The 26,908-nt window shown below is 40.3% G+C and overlaps 3 protein-coding genes and 1 long non-coding RNA gene across 4 annotated transcripts; 1 reads left to right on the plus strand and 3 right to left on the minus strand.

Moving 5' to 3' along the window:
• The first annotated feature begins 29 nt into the window (after positions 1 to 29).
• Positions 30 to 1,979, plus strand: LOC308403813. Its single transcript, XR_013972976.1, has 3 exons — positions 30 to 136; positions 1,108 to 1,142; positions 1,841 to 1,979. It is a non-coding gene; the product is annotated as an uncharacterized lncRNA (long non-coding RNA).
• Positions 441 to 7,601, minus strand: LOC308403812 (uncharacterized protein). The gene is made up of 5 exons (XM_080893566.1): positions 5,619 to 7,601; positions 3,373 to 3,635; positions 3,058 to 3,224; positions 1,761 to 2,962; positions 441 to 1,345 (listed from the first exon to the last, which is right to left on the minus strand). Exons 2-5 carry the CDS (start codon positions 3,608 to 3,610, stop codon positions 952 to 954), a joined length of 2,001 nt encoding a protein of 666 aa, XP_080749692.1. The 5' UTR covers positions 3,611 to 3,635; positions 5,619 to 7,601; the 3' UTR covers positions 441 to 951.
• A 293-nt stretch (positions 7,602 to 7,894) lies between these two features.
• On the minus strand, positions 7,895 to 16,731 carry gda (guanine deaminase; the record flags this gene model as incomplete). Its single annotated transcript, XM_080893901.1, has 14 exons — positions 7,895 to 9,389; positions 10,525 to 10,552; positions 10,655 to 10,773; positions 10,951 to 11,097; positions 11,582 to 11,649; positions 11,767 to 11,864; positions 11,966 to 12,073; positions 12,274 to 12,381; positions 12,474 to 12,501; positions 13,475 to 13,580; positions 15,348 to 15,435; positions 15,643 to 15,814; positions 15,993 to 16,081; positions 16,603 to 16,731. 14 exons carry the CDS (start codon positions 16,729 to 16,731, stop codon positions 9,325 to 9,327), a joined length of 1,353 nt encoding a protein of 450 aa, XP_080750027.1. The 3' UTR covers positions 7,895 to 9,324.
• Positions 16,732 to 22,411: 5,680 nt separating this feature from the next.
• cUnh9orf85 (chromosome Un C9orf85 homolog) lies at positions 22,412 to 26,868 on the minus strand. Its single transcript, XM_080895287.1, has 4 exons — positions 26,686 to 26,868; positions 25,698 to 25,804; positions 24,212 to 24,325; positions 22,412 to 23,219 (listed from the first exon to the last, which is right to left on the minus strand). Exons 1-4 carry the CDS (start codon positions 26,785 to 26,787, stop codon positions 22,976 to 22,978), a joined length of 567 nt encoding a protein of 188 aa, XP_080751413.1. The 5' UTR covers positions 26,788 to 26,868; the 3' UTR covers positions 22,412 to 22,975.
• Between the last annotated feature and the right edge of the window lie 40 nt (positions 26,869 to 26,908).

The raw sequence follows: 26,908 nt of genomic DNA on the forward strand, positions 1-26,908 counted from the left end.
CCACCTACTTCCTGGAATTAGGTAAGAAATGATCCCCAGGTGATGTGAAATCATCGTGTTTAAAGGGAGAAGTTAGGAAAGAAAAAGAAAGGTGTCAAAGGTTTATACTGAGTTGTGCGCACGGATGGACACCAGGGTAAGGAAAATGACTTTTATTGACTGACAGGCAGAGATCATGTGCAGCAAGTTCAGGTGATTAAGGACAGGTATTGAAACGAAGACACAACACGTGTATGAATGAGATGGAAACAGTTTAATATGCGAGAGGTAGGAGGACGAGTTTAATTACTTGGGGTCAAATATTCAAGGCAATGAGAGAGAGGTGAAAAAGAGAGCATACAGTGTGGAGTGTCAGGAGTGATTTATAACAGAAAGGCAACAGCAAGAGTGAACGGGAAGATTTACAAGATGGTAGTGAGATCTGCTATGGTGGGTGGTTTGGAGATGTTTGCACTGAGATGTTTTCATTGGGAGTGACCAGAATTGACAGGATTAGAAATGAGTACATCAGAGGGACAGCACAGGCTGAGCGGGTTGGAGACAAAGGTAGAGAGGCAAGGCTGAGATAGTTTGGACATGTGCAGTGGATTGATAGTGGATATAAAATCATAAGTCATACACAAATCCACTCATGTGGTATTTAATATAAGATTTATAGCTTACTGAAAAGACAAGACATTAATATTGACTTTCTAATAAGTTTGAAAAACAATAACAAATGATTTAAAACATGGTATAAATTATACAGCACATTTTCAAATGTATCCAAGTTACTGTAATAACTCTTTTTATATAAGACAAGTCATCAAGTGTAATTTCAATATGTTCTCTCAGTGCAAAAATAACCTGTGATAACCTGCCAAAACTCGTAGAGCTATAGTAGAACCTCACACTATAAAAGGTGCACAGTAGTTTTATTTGCTGTACGTGAATCCACTGGTAATCTCTTCATTATGCCCAGACAATTTGAACATTACTGCACTTCTTGCAGGCCAGCCACTCGGAGCAACTAATTTGCCAGCAGCAACTCACATCCATATACTTCAGTCTCTTGCTCTGCTGTAATAAACTCTTCACTGTTCTAATCGTCACGTCTGTCCGCTGCAGATCAACGTGGCGTACCCGACCGAGCGGCACGAGAGGTGAGCCTGTGGATTCTGCAGAAGCACGCGGCTCATAGTTCTCTGTGCGTAGCACACTCTGCAAAGTGTAGTCCAAGGGGCACGGCAGGGAGACGAGTGAGAGCTTCTCCAGTAAAGGGGAACCGGTCAGGAGACACCTGAGGACCGTCTTCAGGGACATCCAGAACATGGCAGGCTTTATTTGGCTGTGCTCATAGGAGAAACTTCAGGGAGAGACAAAGAAGATGAGGAAAGATCTTTGATAGATTGCCAAAGTCTTGTCTGCTTATCAAAATATAATTTTCTGGCCTCATTTCTTAAGTTTCAAATAATTACTTCCTCTCACTTTATTTTGTTATATGCCACAACACAGATAGGTGCTACCGAGGCAGAAAAAAAGCTTAAAAAGAAGAATATGAACACTATAAAGGCCAGCGTTATCTGTACAATAGGGCCTCTTAAGCCTGGCAGCAAGAATAGACTTGATTTTCCTCTAATGGCATGATTAAATGTCAGATTGATGTGAAACATCATTATGAGCAGCCTACTACAAGAACACACAAAGAAACAGTGTAGAATCTTTACTGACGGGCAATACTTCCTGGTATACCATAAATAGTACCTCAGCAGTAACCTTACCTGAGTGTGAGAGAGCAAAGGTTAGGCAGACGTGGAAGATCTCCATTGTCCTGTTGATCCTCCTCATGTTCTATTTGTAGGAAGGAGGGAGGAGGCTCAGCAGAAATGAGCAGGTCTCTGAGTCTGGGACAGGCCCTGATGACTGGCAGGAGTCTGGTGTAGGAGTTGGTTTTCACCCCTTCAAGTGTAAGAGAAATCAGAGAGGACCCTGCAACTAACAGAGAGGGAAGGAGGTTGTCCAGATTTCCTGGGAATTGGACTGAGAGTCTCTGCATCTGACCGGACCAGGCCTTGAGGCCCGCGGCTAACACAGATACCTTGCTTCCTCCTCTAGTGTTTTCATTACTGTCAACACTCACAGACATGGAGCAAATGCCTGGACATAAACGACCTAAACTATCCAGAGAGTCAAAGGTTAAGCCCTTAACATCCTTCAGTTTCAGGGCAAAGTCTGACTGTGACCGATGTGTCCTTTTTTGCCCTGACTGCCTCTGAGAGCAAGGCGGCCCTTCATCTCTACTTGTATCTTCCTCACTCCCACTCCTATACTCCTCCCATGATATCCCCTCCTCCTCTTCATCCTCATTTTCTCTATCCACTGCTGTTTTTTCTCTCCTCATTCTTAAATTATCCTTGCCCTCCTTGTCCCTTCTTTCCTGCCAAACCTGTTCCAGCTTGGCAACTCCTTCCCTGCTTGTAAACTCATCTGCCAGGCTGAACTCTCTGTGCTCGATGAGGCAGCAGGCCTTTTCTATGCCCTCCATGGCTACTCTTTCCAGGGAGGGGAGCGAGAGAAGGAGGTAGGCTGCAGCAGCCACAGGTTCTTCCTCTTGTACCCCAAACCCAATATCCAGAGCCAGCAGACTGCTGAGGGGAAGAGGAGCCAGGGTTGCAGGAAAGGATGAGGACTGATCAGAGCAGGAAGTGGAAACAGAACTCTGAGCTTTAAAGGGACTGCCTGAGGATGAGCAGAAAGCCCCACCTCCAAGAGGAAGCAATGCACCTGGGGAAAGCAAATGACAGTGGGATACATCTAGATGCCGCAACAAACGGCAACGGTGAGCGATTGTTCTGATTACATGCTTGTCACAGGACATGCCAGTCAGAGAGAGGGAGCGCAAAGCAGGAAGGCCATGGAGGGTTTCGGAAATGACCTTTGAAGGTAGCTGCTGGGCTCCAGACAAATCCAGACCCCTCAAATCCTGAGACAAAAACACGGAAAATTCAGACTCACAATAAATAATCAGACAGAGTAAAAGATGAGACACGGACATGGAAGCGGTGGTTTCTCTCTAACCTGGCAGCGTGCAGCAATGTGAGTGCAGAGGGCTGGGGTGACCAAAGCAGGACAACTTTCCAGAGACAGACCTCGAAGCTGGGGAACCAATAGGAGGTGGAGGGCTGCCCTGGACAACTTCTTTCTGCTGCACAGCAGGCATGTCAGCTCCTCAACCAGTTCACTGGCTACAGGCAGAGTTAAAGAGTAGAAAAAGAAACATCCACAAAGATATCATTAAGACACGTACAGCAGGGGATCACTTATAGTGATTTAATCAAATCTGTGCTGCTGCTTTTTTAAATTTCTCCAGTTATCATTTTTTAATTAACTCACTGAGTAAGTTGAAAGGCCCCATGATGTATCTGAATGAATATTGATCCAGGTAGTTATCGGTATAGTCTTTCACCCACACTTTTTTCATGTTGTCAGCAAGGCTTAGCAGAGACAGCTGCCTCAGTGAAAGGACCGGACCATCTTCATCTGTCCTCCAGCAGTCTCCTGTTCTCTGCCTCCTGCGCCCAGGTCTAGCCTTCGCCCCACCACGTTCAGCCAAAGCCCGAAATAGGGGCATTGTGGGATTTCAGCTGACTTCAGGGCTGAAGTGGTCAAATGCAACAAGTGATGAAGGGTTAAAAGTAGAAATTGCTTTCTTTCATAAATTCATAATGTTGATAAGGAGTTTTAACTCTTGTGTAATTTGAATGGTGTCATTAGGATTGAAGTTATTTTACCAACAATGTTAAAAAAAAAAAACCCATATATAGACACATATAAAACTGACACGGTGCACACACCCCTCCTCTCACCGATCAGCGTTCATATCTAAACATTAAAACATACTAGCTGATGTTAATAACTACTTTGGTGTTCGTGTGTGAATGAGTGTGGGTGGTTAACCAAGCTACCAAGGAGTGAGTCCCCTTGTCCTCAAGACCTGTGCCCCCCAGCTGTGTGGAGTCTTTCATAAACTGTTTATGCTGAGTCTGAGTCTGCAGAGGGTCCCGGTGATGTGGAAGACATCATGCCTCGTCCCTGTACCAAAGACGCCTCGTCCCAGTGGCCCCCAGGATTACAGGCCCGTGGCACTGACCTCCCACATCATGAAGACCCTGGAAAGGCTCATCCTGGACCAGCTGCGACCCATAGTAAGACCACATCTGGATCCCCTTCAGTTCGCTTATCAGCCTCGTCTCGGAACAGAGGACGCCATCATCTACCTGCTCAATCGTGTCTACACCCATCTGGACCAGCCGGCGAGCACTGTGAGGGTCATGTTTTTTGACTTTTCCAGTGCTTTCAACACCATCAGGCCGACCCTCCTGGGTGATAAGTTAGCAGCGATGCAGGTGGATACTTCTCTGGTGTCCTGGATTGTTGATTACCTGACAGGAAGACCACAATATGTACGTCTCCCACAGTGTGTGTCTGACAAGGTGATTAGCAACACAGGGGCACCACAGGGGACTGTCCTCTCCCCCTTCCTCTTCACCCTCTACACCACAGACTTCAGCCACTGCACAGAGACCTGCCATCTTCAGAAGTTTTCTGATGACTCTGCGGTGGTTGGATGCATCAGCAGGGATGATGAGACAGAGTACCGGGCTGTGGTCGACTCCTTTGTCACGTGGTGTGAGCAGAATCATCTGCAGCTCAACGTGGCAAAGACCAAGGAACTGATCGTGGACTTCAGGAAGACCAGGAAACACTTGACCCCTGTTTCAATCCAGGGGGTCAGTGTTGACATTGTGGAGGACTATAAATACCTTGGAGCACACATTGACAATAAACTGGACTGGGCTAAAAACACCACAGCACTTTACAGGAAGGGCCAGAGTCGTCTCTATTTTTTGAGGCGACTGAGGTCCTTCAACATCTGCCGGAAAATGCTGAGGATTTTCTATGAGTCTGTTGTGGCCAGTGCGATCCTCTATGCTGTTGCATGCTGGGGGAGCAGGCTGAGGGTCGCAGATGCCAACAGACTCAATAAACTGATCCGTAAGGCCAGCAATGTTGTGGGGATGGAGCTGGACTCCCTCAAGGTGGTGTCGGAGAGGCGGATGCTGTCCAAGATAAAGACAATGTTGGATAACACCTCCCACCCACTCCATGACATGTTGGTCAGTCACAGGAGCTCGTTCAGTGAGAGACTGAGATTACCGAAAAGCACCACTGAACGACACAGGAAATCATTCCTGCCTGTGGCCATCTCCCTGTACAACGCATCCACTTAACACACTGTTTGCTGCTACAGCTACACATGTTTCTTTTCCAAATATTTATTTATAAGTGACTTATGTATGTATGTATGTATGTATGTATGTGTATATATATGTATGTATATATTGTACTATTCTTAGTTAGCGTATTGTCTGTCTTGTCTTAATGTTGGTTTAAAATGGAGCACTGTAACAAAAAATAATTTCCCCCAGGGATCAATAAAGTATTCTGATTCTGATTCTGATACAGTAAACTGTTAACTATCAGTGCTGCTGTCTAACTAACTCGCCTTTGTAGTTACGGAAAGATTGAAAGGAGCAGAATGTATTGTTTAGAATAGTTTCCAGTGCACTGACACCTACCTGGCAGATGTAACAGTGTGCTGTCTTGTCGTTATGCGAAAACAAAGCACAGTTGTGCCTTGCTCTGACGCTTTCAACACTTCCTGACTGGACGCTCGTCATATGGAACATTTTTCCCTGAGTTGTGTCTCCCAGGAGCACTTCGTGTCAGGTTGCCTGACTCAAGTGAACTTCCCCGGTCTGAAAGTCCAGCGGAAAAAAAGCAGTGCTCGAGACTTCACTGGTAACCCGGTAGGGCTTTCTGAAAAACTTAGGGAGGGACCGAGTGTCACTGAACGTCAAGTTACGTTCAAGGTCAGTGTGAAGTTTCGGAAAAAAATGTTATAAATGCAAATTAACTGATTATTATCACTTTTGTTATCTTATCTGCAAGCAAATTGTCTATGAATGTAATACTAATCATTAATTAAGGCGTTCTGTATTACTCTCAGGAAAAGTCTTTTAATTATGTGCCTGTAAAGTAACTTTAAATGCTGATATTCGTGAATCTTATAAATGAATCTTGAACTGTGTTTAAGATACTTGTTGTTAATTAAAAAGGTTTACAACCTTCCAACATTTACTTATGTTGCAATGCCACGACGCAAAATACGAATACTTTATGTAATACCACTTTGTACCACACGATGGTGCTGCAAGACAATAGTAGGACTGAGTCTACGATTGAGAGGAGTAAATATCGATGTAGGCAATTAAGATAAATAATTGAACTTCCGCTTGTCTTTCTACACAATGTGAGCGCTCAAAAGCTTTCTGCTACAAGTCTCATTCACACAGTCACACATGTATATATTTTATCTATATACCTAAGCACTTTTGCCTGAGTGTGTCTGCACTTAGATATCGAAAAAAGCACTTGTATGAACGTGTGTGTGACTGGGTGACTGAGGCTTGTAGTAAAAAGCACTTTAAATGGTCAGCTAGAGTACAAAAGCTCCATAGAAGTCCATTTATCTAACATTCGCACACAAATGAAGCAAGGTTCAATATTTTACCCAGAATGCTTCAAGATCAGCTTTCAGACTGGTGGATGACACGCTCCACCACGTGAGCCGCCCTCCAACCTTACAGTACCTGGTTTCTGAGGTGGGGTCCCATTCAAGTACTAAACAGGCCTGATGCTGCCCAGCCCCTGAGATCAGATTGATGAGATCAGGTGTGCTCAGGTGTTATGGTTGTAAGCTGTAAATCTGTTAAAAGATTTGGGCAACTGGGCTTCCGTGTTCACTGGTGTACCTCATGGATTAGTCAACAGGAGGTTATAGGCCTACATTTATTTCAATTAAATCAATAGAATTAATTGTGCCAGTTTAAGCCATGAACAGGATACCTGAGCATGCACCGTTCAAAACAATCACTAAAGTCTTTTTCACACATAAACCTGAGAAACTGTCTGTAGAATCAGGACCATCCAAAGTGTCACTTTTACATGCACAGCAGGAAAAAAGTCTTATTCAGACTCATTCTCACTCTGGGAAATATTCCATTTGGTTTAGAGACACATGTTTAGACAGCGCCACTGTGGGTGGAGTGCAGACAACCAAGTGGAAAAATATGAAGTGAAACTAAGTTAAATAGAAGTCTTTTTTTTAGACATGAACTTTTTTAACTTGAGGGTAGGCATGTGAGAGCATCTCTGCTACTTTGCTTGCAGCTATTAGCTCAGTTGAAGAAAGTTGCTCAGTTTATGGGCTGAAAGATTTTGCTCTTTTCAACAAATCATTCACAAATAACACAACACCACCTCATCAAGTTAATTGTATTGCTGTTTTGTTGTATGTTTACAATGGGTGAAATAAAAACGCTGTTTCTGTTTTGTTTTGTTTACTTTTTTTTCAGATAAAAGTGCTTTATGATGCTTTTATACTGTAACTGTTCCGACTACCGTTTTCTCCCACGAGTGGCTGTGAATTTTAGCGTGACATCTTCTGTTTTATGGGACGTTTTAAAAAAAAAAAAAAAAGAGAAGAAGCCTTGATGTCAGTAGGACATGCCACTACAGCCAGCTTCATGTCTCCAGGCTGTCTCTCCCAGACTGTATAAAATTGCTAATTGAAGGATGTGTAAGCTGCCTGTTTTGCTGGAAAGAAGGGCCAGTGTGTATTTTTTTTTATTCCACAAAAAATAAATTGATAACTGCAAATTAAATATCAAAAGAAATCAATACAATCTTGGCGTCATTCTTTATTTCAATCACAGATGATGTCACACATCAAAGACGAGCAAGTTTGCAAGACTTGACTTTTATTACAGTGCGATAAAAAATTAGCAGTTAAAAAAATTAGACTTGTCTTAAATACAAGTATTAAAGCTAATACATATTATGCAATAAGTTCAAATTATTATTCTCTTCATTCCCTAACAGCTGAAAAAGTCTGTTACAGTAACCTATACATAGTCTGTTTGAACTATAACTGGCAGCACTGACACACTGAAAATATTCTCAGTGAATTAAAGCTGACTATGGATTTGTATGACCACCAGGTAAGTTAGTAACAAAAAAGTTTGGAAATGTTTCATTTTATCGTATATATGTATAGAAAAAGTCTCACAATTTAAAATGTAAGACCTCAGTTAAGAGCTTTCTATTAAGCAGCAAAACCCCAGTTCCCAAAAAGATGGGACTCTATGTAAAAACCCATATTTAAATTACAATAAAATACAGAAAACATATCAAATGTTTAAAATGAGAAAATGTACGATTTTATGAATAAATCTTGGTTGATTATGAATATGACATCAGCAGCACGTCTCAAAACAGTGAGCAGAGGACAAGAAAAGGCTGGAAAGGTAAGTGGTACTAAAAAGAAACAGCATGGTTTCATAGTAGAAGAATCTGGGTGGTGGCCTGCCTGCAGTACAGGCATATTATGAAATGGAAAATACAGCAAAGAAGACCCAGGACTGTTGAGGAGCTACAATGCTCAGGCCAATATATGACAACATTCTTCCTCAAGAAGTCCAGAAATCTGTCTCCTCACTTTCTAAACGTTTATGGATTGCTGCTAAAAGAAGAGGGGATGAGGATTTTTGGAATTGGGGTTGTATAATCATGTGCTATTTGGTATTTTATAATCAGAAGTAGAGTCAGTTCCAGTTTTTGGATCACAAAGGATGCTTTAGCTGCACAAGCATTAAAAATTGGAGCATCAACCACTGAAGATAATCGGGTCAGGCACTGCAGTGGCACACTGAGCATCTTTAAATCACAAGCACAAAACTTCGTGGACAATTGTGACACTGAAACATCAACCCGCAATAGAAAACTAGTATTTAAAACTTCTCCAGGATTTAAAAAAAAAAAAAAAATTTAAGGAAGAAGTTTAAATAATAAGCATGATGACTTTGTGAACAAATGGAAGATTTAAAAAAGTGCTTTGTTAATCAGAGAGTGGTGGTGCATTAGTAGTAGGCAAAAATGACACACACCTGGCTCTCTTCTGGCAACAACCGTCTAAAAAAGTGCAAAGTTCAGTTATTAAATCCCTTATTCTCCTTTTTACAATGTAGCAGTTATGTTTAAAGACTCATGCAGCAGACTGTATTCCAGCTCAGGTTACCACTGGGCTTGTGTGAATTGAAATACAGTCTCTGTTTTATGCTCTGATTAATTCAATTTTGTCTCTTTTGCAGGCACAGGGTTGATTTCTGTCGTGTTGGATATCCTGGACCTGTATTTTAGGCTGTGAGACAGGTACAGTTGTATTTATTCTGTGATCGGCACCACCCTCCTGCCAGCTACAAACACCTCCACGATGTTACGATCATCACCTGACACAGAAAAAGAAAGGGAGATAAGCATAAAGCAAATGGCTCGTAACTAGGGATGGGTACCGGTATCCGGTGCCATCTGACATAAACGGTAGTAACCAGACCGAAAAGCAGCGAACATTTCGGTGCTTTTTTTCCTGAGCTGTGAAACACTTTAGATTCTAGCCAATCATTTTACGTTTCCGAGGATAGTAGGCAGGTCCAGGTACGTACGTTCTTTTAGAGCAGAGCTACAGATTAAAAATGCCCAAGGCGAAGCGGTCAAAGTCTGTCTGTACTTCACAGCAAAATATGCAAACTCAGCAGCCTGCAACAAGTGCTTTAAGCTGATACTGTGATACTGTCAAAGGAGGTAACACCTCAAATCCGATGAAACACCTGGCGACGCATAGCGTTTTTTTTTAAAAGCCGAGAAATGCGCCGTATTTGATAGCTTGCTGTGAGACCTCACACCGTGCACATCTACTGCGGGTGTGGTGCCTGTTATCGGATTCGGAGTTTGCAACATCCCCAGAGAACCCGAAGAGTAGAGTCCTGGCCCCTAGCCCTGCCAGTGTAGCAGAAATGATGACGGATGATGATGGCAGCAGCAGCCGTTCTTCTCTGCGTGAGTAGCTTCATGTTGTTCGTGTGTAATTTACGCTGAGTAGGCTAACCACGTTATTACATTAATGCACGTAAGGTGAACTAGCAAACACCATCATAGCTACATGCAGCTGTCTTCTTGTTTGATGGCAGATACTCCCTTCACCCTGGCCAAAAAGGCTAAAATGACCAAAGAAAAAGTGGAAAACAGTTAAACACGAGAAGTTTTTGGACAAAGTTTGTGTTTTTTCCATTGATTAAGCACTGCTTCCAGCCAAGAGTGACACCATATATGCCCCATAGCTGCAGAAAAGGCACACATTGTTATCTTTTTACAAAAAAAAAACAAAAAAAAACAAAAAAACAGCTGAACATGAGAGGTTTTTGGACCAATTTTGTGTTCTCCATTCTTTAAGCACCGGCACCGTTTCAAAAGTACCGGTTTGGCACCGGTATCGGATAAAACGTAAACGATACACATCCCTACTCGTAACACATCAAAGTCACATTAAACTGAGATTTTCTGGAGCAAAAAGAAAGTGACACTCACCCAAATTCAAGAATTTTTCCAAAAGAATCTGAAATTCAAGATATTATAGATTATTGTGAGACTCCAATTAGAGTTTATTTAGTTAGTTTGTTTTGCTTTAATTCATTCATTTCAACCAATTTAGACCAACCTTTGGTTCCTCGTCCTGGATGAGATCGATAGGCCCACCCTCAGCAGCTACATTAATCCTCAGGGCATCAAAGTCTTTGCCAACTTCAAAGTTCCCTGTTTGGTCATCTAAGGACAAGGCTACAGAAAGACAGGCATAATAAATAAACAGTTTCTTAATGTGGGGACAGTTAGTTCATCAAAAAGATGAGATATATGACTCCATAGCTACTGAGCACATGCCTATTACTATTTCTGTTATCATAATAGTGCTAATCATAATGTTTACTAAAGAACTTCTAGTTTTGAATGGCTTACCCTGACTGCCTCCCAGTGTGGCTATTCTGAACACCTCCTCAAAACTGAGTGTTTTGTATTTTGGGTCCTGGATGGTCAAGACTTTAGATGCATCCAGAGCTCTCCTCACAGCATCGAGCATAGAGGCGGAGTAGCCTCCAGCCACATCTGGTACAGCACCACAGACACAGACAGGACAGGGCAATGAAAAAATATGAAAAGCAGCCACTTGGTTTGTCAGGATTTCCAGGACGGCGTTGTCAGGTTTTCCCTATAATCGTAAAAACGTTTTGAACATTTGCTGTGGCACCATTCTAGTGTTAGTGTGTGACATCACTGATTCCTGGATCTTTTCCTTATTATTCCCCACCACTTCGTGCTGCAGCAAAAGCATCTATTAAATCAAAAGTTTTATCAACTTTGAGCTTAACTTCACACCTTTAAGCTGAGCTGGATTCTGAACCTCCCAGTTGTATAATAAAACTTTAAAGTGATTGTTGCTGAAGATTAGTTAATTAATAACAATGTGCACTAGTGTGGGCCAGAGTTTACAAAAGCTTAATCATCACACATCATTTTATGACTTCCTTATGGTGTGAATTGGTCTGTTTGCAAAATTAAAACTGTGTTCACACTTGCTCTGCTCTCCCACCTGTTCCCAGCCCCAACTTTACTTTGTGTTTCAGGACGTTGCGGACATTTAACACTCCACTGCACAACCTGGATAGATGGTGAGAGAGAGAGATGACAATCAAACTCATTCATTATGTAAAACTTCATAGACTTTATTTCATGGCTCTTGGTCAGATATGGTTCTAGAAACCATAAAGTACTTACGAAAAGTTGGAATTGGGACAGTGGGACAAAGAGGCTCCAGTCTCTCTGAACAGAGCCAACTCTTCATCACTGAGGTGGCACCCGTGGGCCATCACTGTCTGTGAATCACCCCATCATTAATAGTGTCAGTGGTTGTAAGTATTTATATAATGTTTTGTGTAAAAAATGTCTGATTGTGTGCAGGCAGGAGTGTACTAACCTTGTCAGTTAGCAGGTTGTGTTTGCGATAGACATCTGTGTAAGACTCTGATTCGGGAAACAGCTCCTTTACAAGCTTTACTTCCTCATGAGTTTCACTGATATGACTCTGACAATGAAGAAACACATCAGATATTCAAGTGATAGCTTAAGAAAACCTCTGACAAAAGCTCTAGCATTCAGATTGAGTGGCAGCACAGTTGCTGCATTACGCCAAACATGTATGTGTGCATTTTACCTCATCGTCCCAACATTACATTGTCTCTTTGGAATACAAGTCTCCTGCAGACATAGCCTAGTTTGACTCACCTGAATGTGCAGGTTGTTATTTTTAGCGATTTCTCCCAGCTGCTCGAGCAACGCTCCTGTGCAGGATGGAGCGAAACGGGGAGTCACCACAGGCTTCACTAAAGGGTACTGCCCTCAGAGGACGGAAGGAGAGACAATCAGAAAACGTATTTTTTCTAATATCTTTGAAAAGTCCTGTTTATTGTATTAAAGAATCTTACCTTTTTCTCCAGAAGCTCTTTAATGAACCTTCAGAGAGCAAATTAACAATGTAGTTTATTTATCTGTGGCAGATACATTTACTGATATCAAAAATTATCTATTTTTGCAACTGAAACTTGTGCTGAGAACAGATCTGCTGGTAATCATGTGTACTGAAGCACAACTGGCATATTTGTGTGATTTAATGTCATATATTTTGTTTTCATGTGTGATTCTGTTAAATTGGGACCTTAAAATTTTAATTCAGGGAAAGATCCTAAGTAGAATTAGATTCAAGGTTATGCCATAAGGGAGCATCCCTTACATTAAGGTTCTGGTTTTCTTAAAGCTCCGACCTCAACCCCATTGAGAATTTGTGGACTACGCTCAAAAGCAGAGTTTGTGCAGGAAACACAGGAACTCTACCAGTTGGTCAAATATTCAGCCAGAATCATGCCAGAAGACTATGGTTGAGGTGCAACTTGCTAAGTGTATTTATATATTTGAAACCGTATGTAATATTTTGACGCTGTGTTGATTACTGAAAATCCCATGTAAATCTAAACTTTTGGAACCTATTCTTGGCTTTTACACTCATCAAAGATGTGTGCTGTACAATCATTCCACCACAGAAAACAATCAGTTAAAAAAAGACCATGGCAGCCAAGCCCATGAGTTTATGTTGACTTTTGACCACAATTACAACCAAACAGGTGATACCTTCACTGTTCTTTTCCACTACTGAAAAAGTATTTCTTTTTACCATATAGTGTTGACATGTCTGTCTATGATATCAGATTAACTCCCACAAAAAAAAAAAATTTGTAACACATTTGGCATCAATCTGGAAAAATCTGTATCAGGGTCTCTGACATAAAGGCTTAAAGCTTAACTGCCTCTTTTACGATCCAGACTAAATAATTACAAAGTAACCAAACCTGTTCTGTCATGGAATATCTTTACATTGAAAGAACATTGTAACACAACATCTGCTTTACGGTATTAAGCATCTAATACCTACCGACAGGTCTCGTCTTGAGAGTCCTGCAAGGTCTCTTTGTAATGTTTCACACAATCGTTCCTGTCCATGCACACCTTGCCAACCAAAGCACGCTGTCCAAAGTCATCTGCAAGAAAGGCATCAGTGAGTAAACAGGAACATAAGTAAACATTCATCCTTTCAAAGCTGTTACTGAGTATTTGATTTAATTAGATTTTTGAGGACAAAGCTCAGTCATTGTCAACTCATGTTAAATGAAGAGTATTTGTGCAGTTGCGATGCTCACATATAATAAACAGCCTCCGTAATGTCACCTGTGTGTCCTTGAAAGGCCCTACACATGTCAGAGTAAAATCTTGTTCTAACTCCTTATGCCAGTCATCTGATATAAATGCACGCAGAGCCATTTTCTAAATAAATATTGTGTAATGTGGAAGTTAGTGCATTTTAGTGCTAAACAGGTTCAGCAGCACCGCTTGCAATAATATGGCTTTTTGTTTTGATAGGACTAAAGATAGTTTAGGTCAGTCGTTCAGTTAGCACGACACCAGAGGCCTGATACGGAGGCAGCTAAGTGAAATAATTAGGAATACTCCTGCTACCAGGCTGAGTTTATCCCAGAGATGTACTGTTTGCAACCATTAAAAAATGCTTTGTTAAACAGATTATTGTGCTGTAAAATCCTCAGGTGATCAGGTTACAGAAGTTAGGATGTAAGACGGTTGAAAAACTGCACTTTCTTTTACATCCCATCGTTAGACAGCTGCATTATTTTTCATCCATGGACATGCCCACACGTGATTTAAGCTTTCTAGGTGTGTCTCGTCTTTGCTTGTTTATTATCTGTGCATATAAGATGGAAAAATTTCTATTTCCCCCTGTAAAGTGAAGTGAATGACTTCTATGGGATGATGACGCTACTGCTCACTTGATATATGACCTCAGTAAACATTTGCCTAGTTTGTTTATGTTCTCGATCACAAGTTTCAAGCCCATACAACAGAACATGATGTTCTTTTAATAAATGGCCCTCTCAATTACGGAGAACAATATTACACATTGTGGCATGCTTTAGGGTGTAGCTTGATAGGCTAGTCACTACAAATCTCAGATCTACACCTCTGTTGTCAGGTGTGGTTTCATAACTCTAAAATTATGTGGTCCAGCTATGATAAAACATTTTGTGTCTGATCTGTCGGAAAAACTATATCGCTGTATCCGAGCTTGAACCTGGACTGAACAAATTGGTTTGTTGCAAGTATATTCTTAAGCTTTTCTCATGTTAAATGTACGGTTTGGAAATACTCCAACTTGCCTATACACAAGCACATGCCTCTGTTCAACAGTTCAGAGTTCAAAGTTAAGAGTTCAATGCCCCTGATTGCACAAAATGACTCTGTAAAGTTGCCAATAACAGGGTTTGATGCGTTGGGGTTACATCATTACAAATTCATGTGCGTGTGTGTTCAGTGTTATATAATATGACAGGAACAAGATAAAGCTAGGGTATAAAGGTGAAGGACCATTTCTCTGCAGTGTTTATGAAACATATCGTTAGAGTGAAGAAAGGCAAGAAAAAAATTAAATAACTGAGTCTGAGTCAAAGCATCATAACATACTGCACATGATGATGATTGTAAAGAAGTGAGACAAACTAGTATTCTGATGATTTTTAGGCACTTTTATATTATTAGCACAGCCTTCAGTAAAGTCCGCTTCCTTATCTTGTCATCTTAAATTATGGAAAATTTAAAAATATCATCGTAGCTTATTACACATAAAAAACAAATGTGATATACATTTAAAGAATTAAGAGGCCTACTGTAATGCTTCAAAATAAACATTCAGCTCAAAGTGTGTGTTTGTGCATGTGTTTTAGTATAAGACATCTTACTTGCAATCTGGCCCAGCAAAAGAGAAGCTTCAGTGTGAATCGTAGCAAAGTAGCATGCAGTCGTTGTTCCATTTCTCAGAGTTCTTCTCTGTAAAGCACAGGGATCATATCACAGGATTAAGACCAAATCAACACTTCTGAGACCCTTAACTCACAGGCTGAGTCACAATCCGATTTCTTTTTTGGCTTGTTGAATGTCTTTAATCAACAACTTTGAACTGATGCAAATGTTCAAAGTTTCACATCAAGAAATAAGTGTCCAAAGTCACTTGTCTCTTGATGTTGGCAAACTCACCACTATTTGAGTGTAGACCTTGCGGGCGAACTCCAAGTCCTTGAAGCATGACTCCACAGGAAAGGTGTAAGCATTAAGCCACTGCAGTAACGGCATGTCCAATGCGGTGCCAGCGTAGCTGTACTGTGATGCATGGATGTGGGTATCTACAAGTCCTGGCATGAAGAACTCACTAGAATGAAGCAAGCCAAAAAAAACTGCTTTATGACATATGAAAGAAATCACTTTCTTCCAATACAAGATGAGCATCCATCTATCCATCCATTTTCTTTATATCTATATGTGTGACAATATAATGCAAACAAGCTCTGATTTACTATAATGACATCAAGATTATATAATAAACTTACTGTTGTGCCAGCTGAGTGATGTCAGATGTTTTGAATCCAAAGGTCTGGGACAGTTTTTCTAACTCCTTGCCTTCCCTAATAAAAGCAATCTGACCGCAGAATGTAAATTAGACCGGGGTTAAAAGCATACATGCAGAAAGGTGTTTGTAATTAAGCAAGCTGAGAGAACTGAGAGCTTAGGGGGAGGCTTTGGAAGAAAATAGACAGCTGTATATTTTTAATACGTTTGCTTAAAATGTATTTTCATCAACAGTTTACAAACATATTCCTTTGTCCACAACAACCGAGACCAGAATCTATTATGGATTAAAAAAAATTCATATTAAAAGTTATATATCTTTTTTTTTTTTATTAGACACGTTGTAATCAGGCAGGTGCACTGTAGGCGTCTATTTATAATATAAAGTGTTCTGTACCAGGGGGTTTACTGTTGGCCATACTGCCAAAGTTGCTCAGCAACAGCTAATTATATGAGAAAATTAAAATAGCCTAGCCTGTTATACCAGATTTACGCCCTGAAGCCTGATTTACCCCTTTGTCAGTTAAAAATAGTCATCAAGATATTTATCAAATGTAAAACGCAAACAATGTATTCTGGAATTCCACAAACCTTTCCCTGTGCATCCACTCCCAGGAGCGCATCTTTCAGGATCTGTAGCGCCGTTTGCTGAGTCGAGTGGACAAACGTGCCCCTGTAGACGAAGGCTATTGCAGTGTCGGCTCGGTCGGAGTTCGCCATTTCTTCTCCATGTAAGTCGCGGTGCAGCAGTGAGATACAGCGGGATCGAGTCGGGTATTTGTCCTCTGCCAGTGCCAAACACCACCTGACGGCAGAGGTCTTGAGCAGCCAATGAGAGGACAGGGTGTGCATGTCGGGATCGTCCCGTCTATATGTTATAACACTTGTAACGTGTGATGATAAGCTTAAGGATGAATTTCATGTTTTGCCTTTGTTATCCTGGCTTAGTATGAGGTGCGTAATGCAAAGTATCAAAGTTATCCACGAGTCAATGCTTTCTGCTGAATAGTAAACTTTGTAGTGGTCAAGGTTTCTAAAAAGAAACATGACCACTCAGAAATCAGCGCAAAAGACAGAAAAAGCTCGCACTTTCCGTCGTTTCTTTTGCGCAAATTTAGACGTAAGCATATATACAGGGAGTGCAGAATTATTAGGCAAATGAGTATTTTGTCCACATCATCCTCTTCATGCATGTTGTCTTACTCCAAGCTGTATAGGCTCGAAAGCCTACCACCAATTAAGCATATTAGGTGATGTGCATCTCTGTAATGAGAAGGGGTGTGGTCTAATGACATCAACACCCTATATCAGGTGTGCATAATTATTAGGCAACGTCCTTTCCTTTGGCAAAATGGGTCAAAAGAAGGACTTGACGGGCTCAGAAAAGTCAAAAATAGTGAGATATCTTGCAGAGGGATGCAGCAGTCTCAAAATTGCAAAGCTTCTGAAGCGTGATCATCGAACAATCAAGCGTTTCATTCAAAATAGTCAACAGGGTCGCAAGAAGCGTGTGGAAAAACCAAGGCGCCAAATAACTGCCCATGAACTGAGAAAAGTCAAGCGTGCAGCTGCCAAGATGCCACTTGCCACCAGTTTGGCCATATTTCAGAGCTGCAACATCACTGGAGTGCCCAAAAGCACAAGGTGTGCAATACTCAGAGACATGGCCAAGGTAAGAAAGGCTGAAAGACGACCACCACTGAACAAGACACACAAGCTGAAACGTCAAGACTGGGCCAAGAAATATCTCAAGACTGATTTTTCTAAGGTTTTATGGACTGATGAAATGAGAGTGAGTCTTGATGGGCCAGATGGATGGGCCCGTGGCTGGATTGGTAAAGGGCAGAGAGCTCCAGTCCGACTCAGACGCCAGCAAGTGGAGTACTGGTTTGGGCTGGTATCATCAAAGATGAGCTTGTGGGGCCTTTTCGGGTTGAGGATGGAGTCAAGCTCAACTCCCAGTCCTACTGCCAGTTTCTGGAAGACACCTTCTTCAAGCAGTGGTACAGGAAGAAGTCTGCATCCTTCAAGAAAAACATGATTTTCATGCAGGACAATGCTCCATTACACGCGTCCAAGTACTCCACAGCGTGGCTGGCAAGAAAGGGTATAAAAGAAGAAAAACTAATGACATGGCCTCCTTGTTCACCTGATCTGAACCCCATTGAGAACCTGTGGTCCATCATCAAATGTGAGATTTACAAGGAGGGAAAACAGTACACCTCTCTGAACAGTGTCTGGGAGGCTGTGGTTGCTGCTGCACGCAATATTGATGGTGAACAGATCAAAACACTGACAGAATCCATGGATGGCAGGCTTTTGAGTGTCCTTGCAAAGAAAGGTGGCTATATTGGTCGCTGATTTGTTTTTGTTTTGTTTTTGAATGTCAGAAATGTATATTTGTGAATGTGGAGATGTTATATTGGTTTCACTGGTAAAAATAAATAATTGAAATGGGTATATATTTGTTTTTTGCTAAGTTGCCTAATAATTATGCACAGTAATAGTCACCTGCACACACAGATATCCCCCTAAAATAGCTAAAACTAAAAACAAACTAAAAGCTACTTCCAAAAACATTCAGCTTTGATATTAATGAGTTTTTTGGGTTCATTGAGAACATGGTTGTTGTTCAATAATAAAATTATTCCTCAAAAATACAACTTGCCTAATAATTCTGCACTCCCTGTATAAGCAATCAGAGGTGAAACAGTCTTTAAAATTAGTCTTTCATTTGAAAAAATACAGCCTATAATTTCCGACAAATACAAAAGTTGTATTAATTAGATACATTTGATGACCCCAGAAACAGAACTATCAATGGTAAATGGATTGATTCTTATATAGCGCTTTTCTACTCTCCTGGAGTACTCAAAGCGCTCTATACTGTACAACATGTCGCATTCACCCAATCACTTTCTTCTAAGCTTTTAGTGCTTCCCAACAATCAGCAACTTGGAGTTAGTATCTTGCCCAAGGATACTTGGCATGGAGACAGGAGGAGCCAAGGATCGAACCACTAACCTTCATCAGTAGAATGACCTGGTCTACCTGAGCTGCAGCCACCCCAATCAACCCACAGCTCTGGTCAGATGTTTACAGGCATTCATCATTACTGTTCCCTTTCCAGGGTGGAATGATCTACAACATACTTTTTTTTCCTTTTTTTTTTTTTTTTACCAAGAACTCCTGGCACAAACTTGAATTTATTATAGATTTTCAAAAGTACACATACAGGCTCAATTATACGTACATCCCCACAAATATTTGGTCAAACGTCATTTAGTAAGTTGCATCTCACCTAGATGCTTTTTGGTAGCCATCAATAAATATCTGGCATAATTCTGGTTGAAGACTTGATCACTCCTCTTGACAGAGTACATTTAAATTGGTTGGTTTCCTGGCACAGACTCAGCTTTTAGGCATAGTCCATACTTTTTCAATAGAGTTGAGTTCGAGACTTTGGGAAGGCCATTCCAGAAGTTTAATGTTAGCCTGCTTTATCCATTTTCAAAACCAAGCTTGACGTGTGCTTGGGGTCACTGTCCTCCTTCTTCATTATTCAATTCACTTTGTGCAACATACGGTACAGCCGATACCAAAACGGCCCAGGAGCATGACACTACTACCACCATGCTTGACAGCTGGTACAGTATTTTTACGTTTGAAAGCCTCACCTTTACGGCTCCAAACATTTCTTTTGTCATTGTGGCCAGACAGTTAAATCTTTGTCTCATCTGGACAACATACCATGACTTTCATGCCTATGATGGGTGGATGCAAGCTTCTGACCACATCCGTAACGCAGAGGATTAAAAAGTGGATCTATGTGTTCTTTATTGTGCACGAAAGTATCTGAACTATCCCTTCTTTTATATATAAACATACAAAAAATGTGGTTTAAATAATATAGGATATGACCCGTTACTCTTTTCCACTGTAGTTTGCCCATGTTTGACAAAGGCTGTAGAGGCTTTGCTCCCATTAAACATTTACTACTGTTTTCTCAATACCAAGGTAATAAGCAACTGGTCATTGAAAATTATAAAGCATTAATAAGGTAAATAAAAAGTAAAAGTAGGTAATATATTAGTAATAATATCAAAAATATTTTGCTAAACTATAGATTTCTATTTATAATTTGCAAGACAATTATAATAACATGTGTCAGGGTCCTGGGTCTGAGCGACCCAGGATCCCTGAACAGTTATGAATTATATTATTATTATTGTATGTTTATTTGGTGTTGCTGTCCTTCTCCCTGTTTGCGTGTGTGTGTGTATATGTATATGTGTTTCGGCGGGCGCCTTCTGGCCTGGTGGGTGTGGCCCTGCTGACGGTCTGGCCACACCCGAAGCCACACACCTGCTGCTGATCAGGCCTTGTCGGGGGAGCTACTTAGGAGAGTCTTGGATCTCCCAACGACGCGGGATCATTCCATTAGACTCCACGAGAGGTGTGGAGTGCCAGACAGCAGCCAGCATGGGGAGTGCTGAGACAGGGGAGCGGAGAGCACAAACACTGGGAGAAGACACGACACGGGAGTCTGGGGAAAGCACGGGGATTTATTGTTGTTTAGTTTCATACACTGTAAATAAACGCACTGTTTACACACAGAGCACCGCGCCTGGGTCCTCCTTCCCTACACCCCCACGGTCTGCTAGCCAGACGGTGACAACATGACATGTGAGGCAACAACAGATCGGTTAACAGTATAAAAATATTAGATGTTACACCTTCAAAAACACATATTCAATTTCTCTTCCTTTATTAATACAGCCACTTCTTTGTGGAGTTTATGTGTGGCAACCTTGAACTGGCATTGTTGGTTTGCACTGCATTAAACTTAAATGAAAATCAGCGGGTCTCATGATGATGCTGTTACCTCATCCAGTTATTAATGTATTTCTGGAAGCTCTTTAGTTGGAAAAAATTATGTGTCAGCATCAAATTAGGCTTTTTTTTTTTTTTTTAATTCTCAGTCATGAGTATATAAGCAGAACAAAGGCATGTGACACAAATTTTCCAGGGAACCCTTGGAGCCCAGTGATGTGGTCACCCACTCTTCTCCTTTATTACAATGATTCATTTTTTAATGAGGAATTAGTATTTGAAACATCACCACGTGCTTTTAAATGTATGAAGCCCACATGATAAATTACAACACATGTTAATTTTAGATGATGCCAGCACGCACAAAAAGACCTGCTTTCAAGTAACTCCAGGTTATTCAGTAACGGAAAGTCGGCTTAAAGATTTCACACTACAGAAACAAAATGAGTGTATGTGTAACAGTTCTCATCAAACAAACTTACGAGCCTTTTTGTTAATGCAACCACTCGTTAAGACAAATATCTACCCAGCCAATCACATTACACCAACTCAGTTAGGCATGTAGACGTGGTCAAGACAACTTGCTGACGTTCAAACCGAGCATTAGAAACGGAAAGAACGTCGATTTAAGCGACTCTGAACATGGCATGGTTGTTGGTCCCAGATAGGCTGGTCTGAGTGTTCCAGAAACTACTGATCTGCTGGGATTTTCCTGCAAAACCAATCAGATAGGAAGGCAACAAATAACAATTTATTACAACCTGAGGTATGCAGAAGGACATCTCTGAACGCATAACATGTTCAACCTTGAAACAGATGGTCTACAGCAATAGAAGTCCACACCCAGTGCCTGTAAAAACAGGACACTGAGGATATAAATTGCTTAGAGCCGCCAAAATTGAACAATAGAAGATTGGAAAAATGTTCCCTTGTTTGATGATTCATTTCTTCTGCAACATTCAGACAGTAGGGTGATACTTGGCACAGACAATATGAAAGCATGCAACCATTCTGCCTTAGATCAACATTTCTGGTCGTTGTTGGTGTAACAGAGGTATCTTTTTGGCATACTATGTTTTGGCAAATGACGAGTTCACTGCACTCAAATTGGCTTAACTTATCAGCAGATTTCAATCCCGTAGAGCAGCTCTGGGATGTGGTGAAACGGGAGATTCATCACATAGATTTGTAGCTGAAAAATCTGCAGCCATCAGGCCAGTATGGACCAAAATCTTTTGGGAATGTTTCCAGCGTAAGGGGTCCAACTCAGTGCTGACGAAATATACGTAATAAAGTGTCTCATGAGTGTATGTACAAAAAGCAGATGACACTGGTGAATGTTTGTATAGAATATGATAAATGTTTAAATGTGTAGTAGAGGTTCTAGCTTTCCTCACACCAAGAGCCTTTCATAATTTGTGAGTTTACTAATGTGAGTTGTAATCAAAATGTTCAAGATATCCTCCTTTCAAATTCAGCAACATCAAGATTTTCAGTGTTTCTAAAGTTAGTCTGAGGAAAAACTGCTGTATTACATTTATGTGATTGTACATTTTAGAAGAATCAGTGATATTCTGAAGATTTTAATATTTAAACACAAATAAAACAAAAGAAAATCAAATAAAAAACGGCAATAATTGGTGCTACTTAACTAAAAACATATACAGTGCGTCTTGGATACATTTCAGTTTATGATAGCCAAACCTATAAACATCAACAGCCAAAATATTAGGAACATCTCTCGGTGTACTAACTGCTCAGCAGCGGCATAAAGCTGAACACTGCAAACACATTACTAACCAGTGTGATTTATTGCAAAATGTTTGCAAAATGCATGAAAGGCTATAAAACATTATTTATGGCAGTTTAAACAATTTACAGAACTAAAGATTCTTTAGAAAGTACACCGACTCAGTTAAAAAGAAAAATTACGTTGCTCCCTCTGATGTCATCTGGCAGTTTTTGTGCATTTCACCACCTGACTTCCTTTTTCATGCTCTGCATTCAAGCAGGCAGCATCGGCTTATTGCCATATATTAATCTAAGAGAGCTTCTGCAACAAACCCGATACTGTATTTTGCCCCAAAAAATCCCATTTGTTACACAGGTTTGAAAAGAACTCTTATTGTGTTTAATCTTCAATATTGATTGGCGACAGGTCCGGCAGCACAGCAGATTTTCTCTGTGGCTTTTTTGCTGCAGAGTCCTCGTCTAAATCTTTATCTTCCTCCTCTTCACAGTCATCAAAGTCATCTTCATCATCATCATAATCATCATCACTGTCCAAACCATCCATGTCTGTCTTCCTTCGTCGACATCCCTTCTTTCTCTGTTCATCAACTTCTTGCTCGTTTTGCTCCAGATGTGAGTTCACCCTACACGGTGAAGAAAAAAGATATAAGAACTGTTGTTTAACTTTGCACCAACAATCCAAATCTTCCAGTATTGCGTTGTCACAAAGTCAGTAACTCAACAAGCTACAGGAAATTACCTTTCCTTAATTAACACTTAGTGGAAGCATTTAGATGCCAAAAGCAATGCTTAAAAATATGAGAAGCCCATGAAATGATGTTCAGGGTCAAGTATTGGCTACAATGTATCTTATTCTCCACAAGGTGGCAGACTTACAGTAGTTACAGTATTATGTGTATGTGCTTGTCAGTGATAAAAGATGAAAATACATTTGCTTAAATCACTTCGGTGTTATCCCGTCTCTTTAGGAATCTAACACATGTAGAAACTCCTGTAATTCATGTTCGTTTTAAAAACTTGTTGCCAGTGTGAAAGGAAAAAAAATAAACTGGTGTCATCAAATTTGATTTTCTCAGAACATTGAAAATTGAAAGCTCTTCTTTGGATGTCAGCTGCCTTTTCTCTGACAAGATGATCCCACACAGCTTGATTGATGATTTGAACCAAAAACTTTGGTTTCATCACTCCATCAGACCCGTTGCCACTGATTTTCAGTCCAGTTTTTGTGTAATGCGGCATACCTCAGCCTTTCCTTATTCCTTAAGAATGGCTTTTTGACAACCACCCTTCCACTGAGAGCATTTGTAATGACGCTTGAATGATTCATAGGTCAGTATTAAGTGGCTTAACAAAGAAAAAATCCTAAAAAAAAAATGCTCAGGTACAAGGACTGAACTGGAAATGAGTGGACAAAGCAGCCAATGTTCAAAGAAAAACTATGAAAGACTTTCTGAAAGCCTGAGGAACTATTGCTCAAGACCTTTTTTAAACAGGTTTTGAGCGGAGGACAAAGCTCTGGCACCTTGGAAGCAAAATATGAAGAAATGATGGGTGAGTTCGTACTTTGTACATTAATGTATATAAGGACAAAACACACGCAAACTTATCCTCTTACGGAATAACAATCTCCTCCTTCTTCCCACACTTGCAGCAGATCTCTTGCTGAAGAGAGCAGGGCTTACAAATGATGTGATACGCATCTTTTATTGTCTTTTGGGAGCACTTGACACTGCAAAAAAAACAATCAGTTATTAAGACCAATGTATTTAACTTGCCACTTAAAACAATATATCCATGTGTTGGGAAAATTCTTCTAAGCAGTGGAGATAAAATATTTAGTGGCTAATTTTCAAAGTCTGCCACTATGAAAAAATGAGATGGCTAAAATCATGCACGATATGAAATAAGCAAAGAATGTTTGTGGTGTAGTTTCATTTTTTGCACAGGTAAAAAAAAGAAGCTGATAAACTGAAATAGGGCTGCCACGATTAGTCGACTAGTCACGATTACGTCGACTATCAAAATCGTCGACGACTGATTTAATAGTCGACGTGTCGTTTGAAGCTTTGTAAGATCCTGAAAGACGCAGGAATAAGTAGCAGGATTTAAGAGTGTAATAACAGACTGAAACAGAAGATGGCAGCACTGCATGTACAAGGATGCCAACTGCCGTTAAACCCCGAAGAAGAAGAAGCTGTGTCCCAGAATTCATAGCGCGGCCCAGCTCAGTTTCCAACAATGGTGGCAGCTAGTTGGTTTTACTCTTATTATTCTTTCTGGGTCACAAAATAAATGTTTAACATATTTTCAGGCGAGAATGTAGCTGTGTAAACCTCAAATATCTGCTCAGTTTATCAAGACACCACATATTTTCAAAAGTGCTCCGACGTTTTCAGAGACGTCTGTTACCCACTAGCTCGATAGCTAGCCGGAGGCTAGGCTAGGCTAACTAGAGCCGTGAGAACACCGGACTCCCGGCAAATCGTTTTCAAACCCACCGCCGTCTTTCGCTACTCAGGTTAAATATATATATAAGTCACTTAGATAACTTCAAAATGTTATTGTTTGGCTTTTTTTTAGTATTTTATTTGTTCCTGAGTAAATCGGTTTGGCTGAGATTAGAGTTTTTACACAGCTGAATAAACGTCAAGCAGACAGCTGATTATCAGAAGTGTGAGATGCTCAAGAATTTACTCCGGTGTCCTGTTATATTTTAGATAGCAAGGAGTTTATTAAACCACAACAATCTGCAGATTTCATTAAAATTTAATAAACTATCATCTTGTCTTTATTTTTAGTTAGCACATACCTTAAACACTTAAAGCTGTAAGCTAATGATAGTTATATAAGAGCAGATGCTGCTGGTGCAATAAGCTGTATGTCCAATGGATGATGATCTGATTAGTCGACTAATCGCAAAAATAATCGGTGACTAGTCGACTATCAAAATAATCGTTTGTGGCAGCCCTAAACTGAAATAAACTCTTCAATTCACCGACTGCTTTGTTGTTACTTGATGTGCATTTTCATGAGCAGCTGTAAGAATTTGCCCCTAGCCCTGCGTACTGAAATCAAAGTCTGCAATACTTATGTATACTTACCATTTTCTAGGCTGTGTTAGCGGCTTGTATTTGTTGTACTTAACTTTCCACTCAAGAACACCTTTACAGCGTTGACAAAGCCCATCATGGATCTTTGAATTTGCCTTCTACAATTGAGATTAGAGAAGCAAAGACAATAGAGATGTTCAAATATTATGTGTGTTTAACAAAGCAAGAGCTATAAACAAGTTTTCACAGGAAATGATTTATCACTGGCAGAAATGACAGGAAGAAAAAAGTACAAACTCCCTACAGTCTCAGCCTTTCTCAAATAAATGAATATTGTGAATAAGTTTAACTTTCCTTAATTAACACTTATTGGAAGCATTAATTAAGCAATAAGACCACTCTGTCTCAAATCACCATTCTGTTTGAAGATTTACCTACAAATTTTGTTGTGCATAGTTAGCTTATATAATCGTTTCTGTACAAGTATAGCTACACACACACAACTTTATTATTATTTTTTTGCACTATGGTAAAATGACGTGACACACGAGTATCTCAAAAACTATTAAAGATAAAAGTCAGAAACTTTCACTAGCCTTTCTTACTTTCTTACCATGTATCAGAATGTATTGACTAGTTATAACATAGAAAAACTAAGAATAATAAAATAAAATAATAAATTCAAGACTCATTCAAGAACGCTAATAAAAACTTCACATTGAAGTCTTCAGACTATTCAGGTAATTTCTGAACATTTATTAGATATAATTGTGTTTCACAATAATGCAAAATTAAACACACAGAATACTTTTCGAAATTAAATTCATGGTAGGACACCTCAAGTTTTCAAATATCTTGAAAAGTATTTGATACACGAAGAAAAAAAATTCACAGCACACACACGTCCAAACTTTGGACCATAAAACCTTTAGAAAAATCTGAAATGGGCTAGCCGAAAATATTCTGAAGATTGATAAAATGGCCCAAATGCAAAATGCAATACAAGGCTAAATAACTTAGCTCAGCAAAGTTGACACACCTTCACTTGTGTAGTCGCCCCGTACTTGTCGTTTTTAAACGCAGTTGTGTTTTGATGCTTCTGGCCCCGCGATCGAGATGTATTACCTCTCTGAGAACTCATGTTATTAAACCTTTTTAGCCACACACGTTACACAGATACACAAACTAAGCACCATGCCGCCGAGCAAGAGCACTAACCCGGAAGAAGTAAGAACGCGTCATGAAACGTCATTGAGAACTAC

Source organism: Rhamphochromis sp. 'chilingali' (genome assembly GCF_963969265.1).
Source record: "Rhamphochromis sp. 'chilingali' genome assembly, chromosome: 10".
NCBI classification, from domain to species: domain Eukaryota; kingdom Metazoa; phylum Chordata; class Actinopteri; order Cichliformes; family Cichlidae; genus Rhamphochromis; species Rhamphochromis sp. 'chilingali'.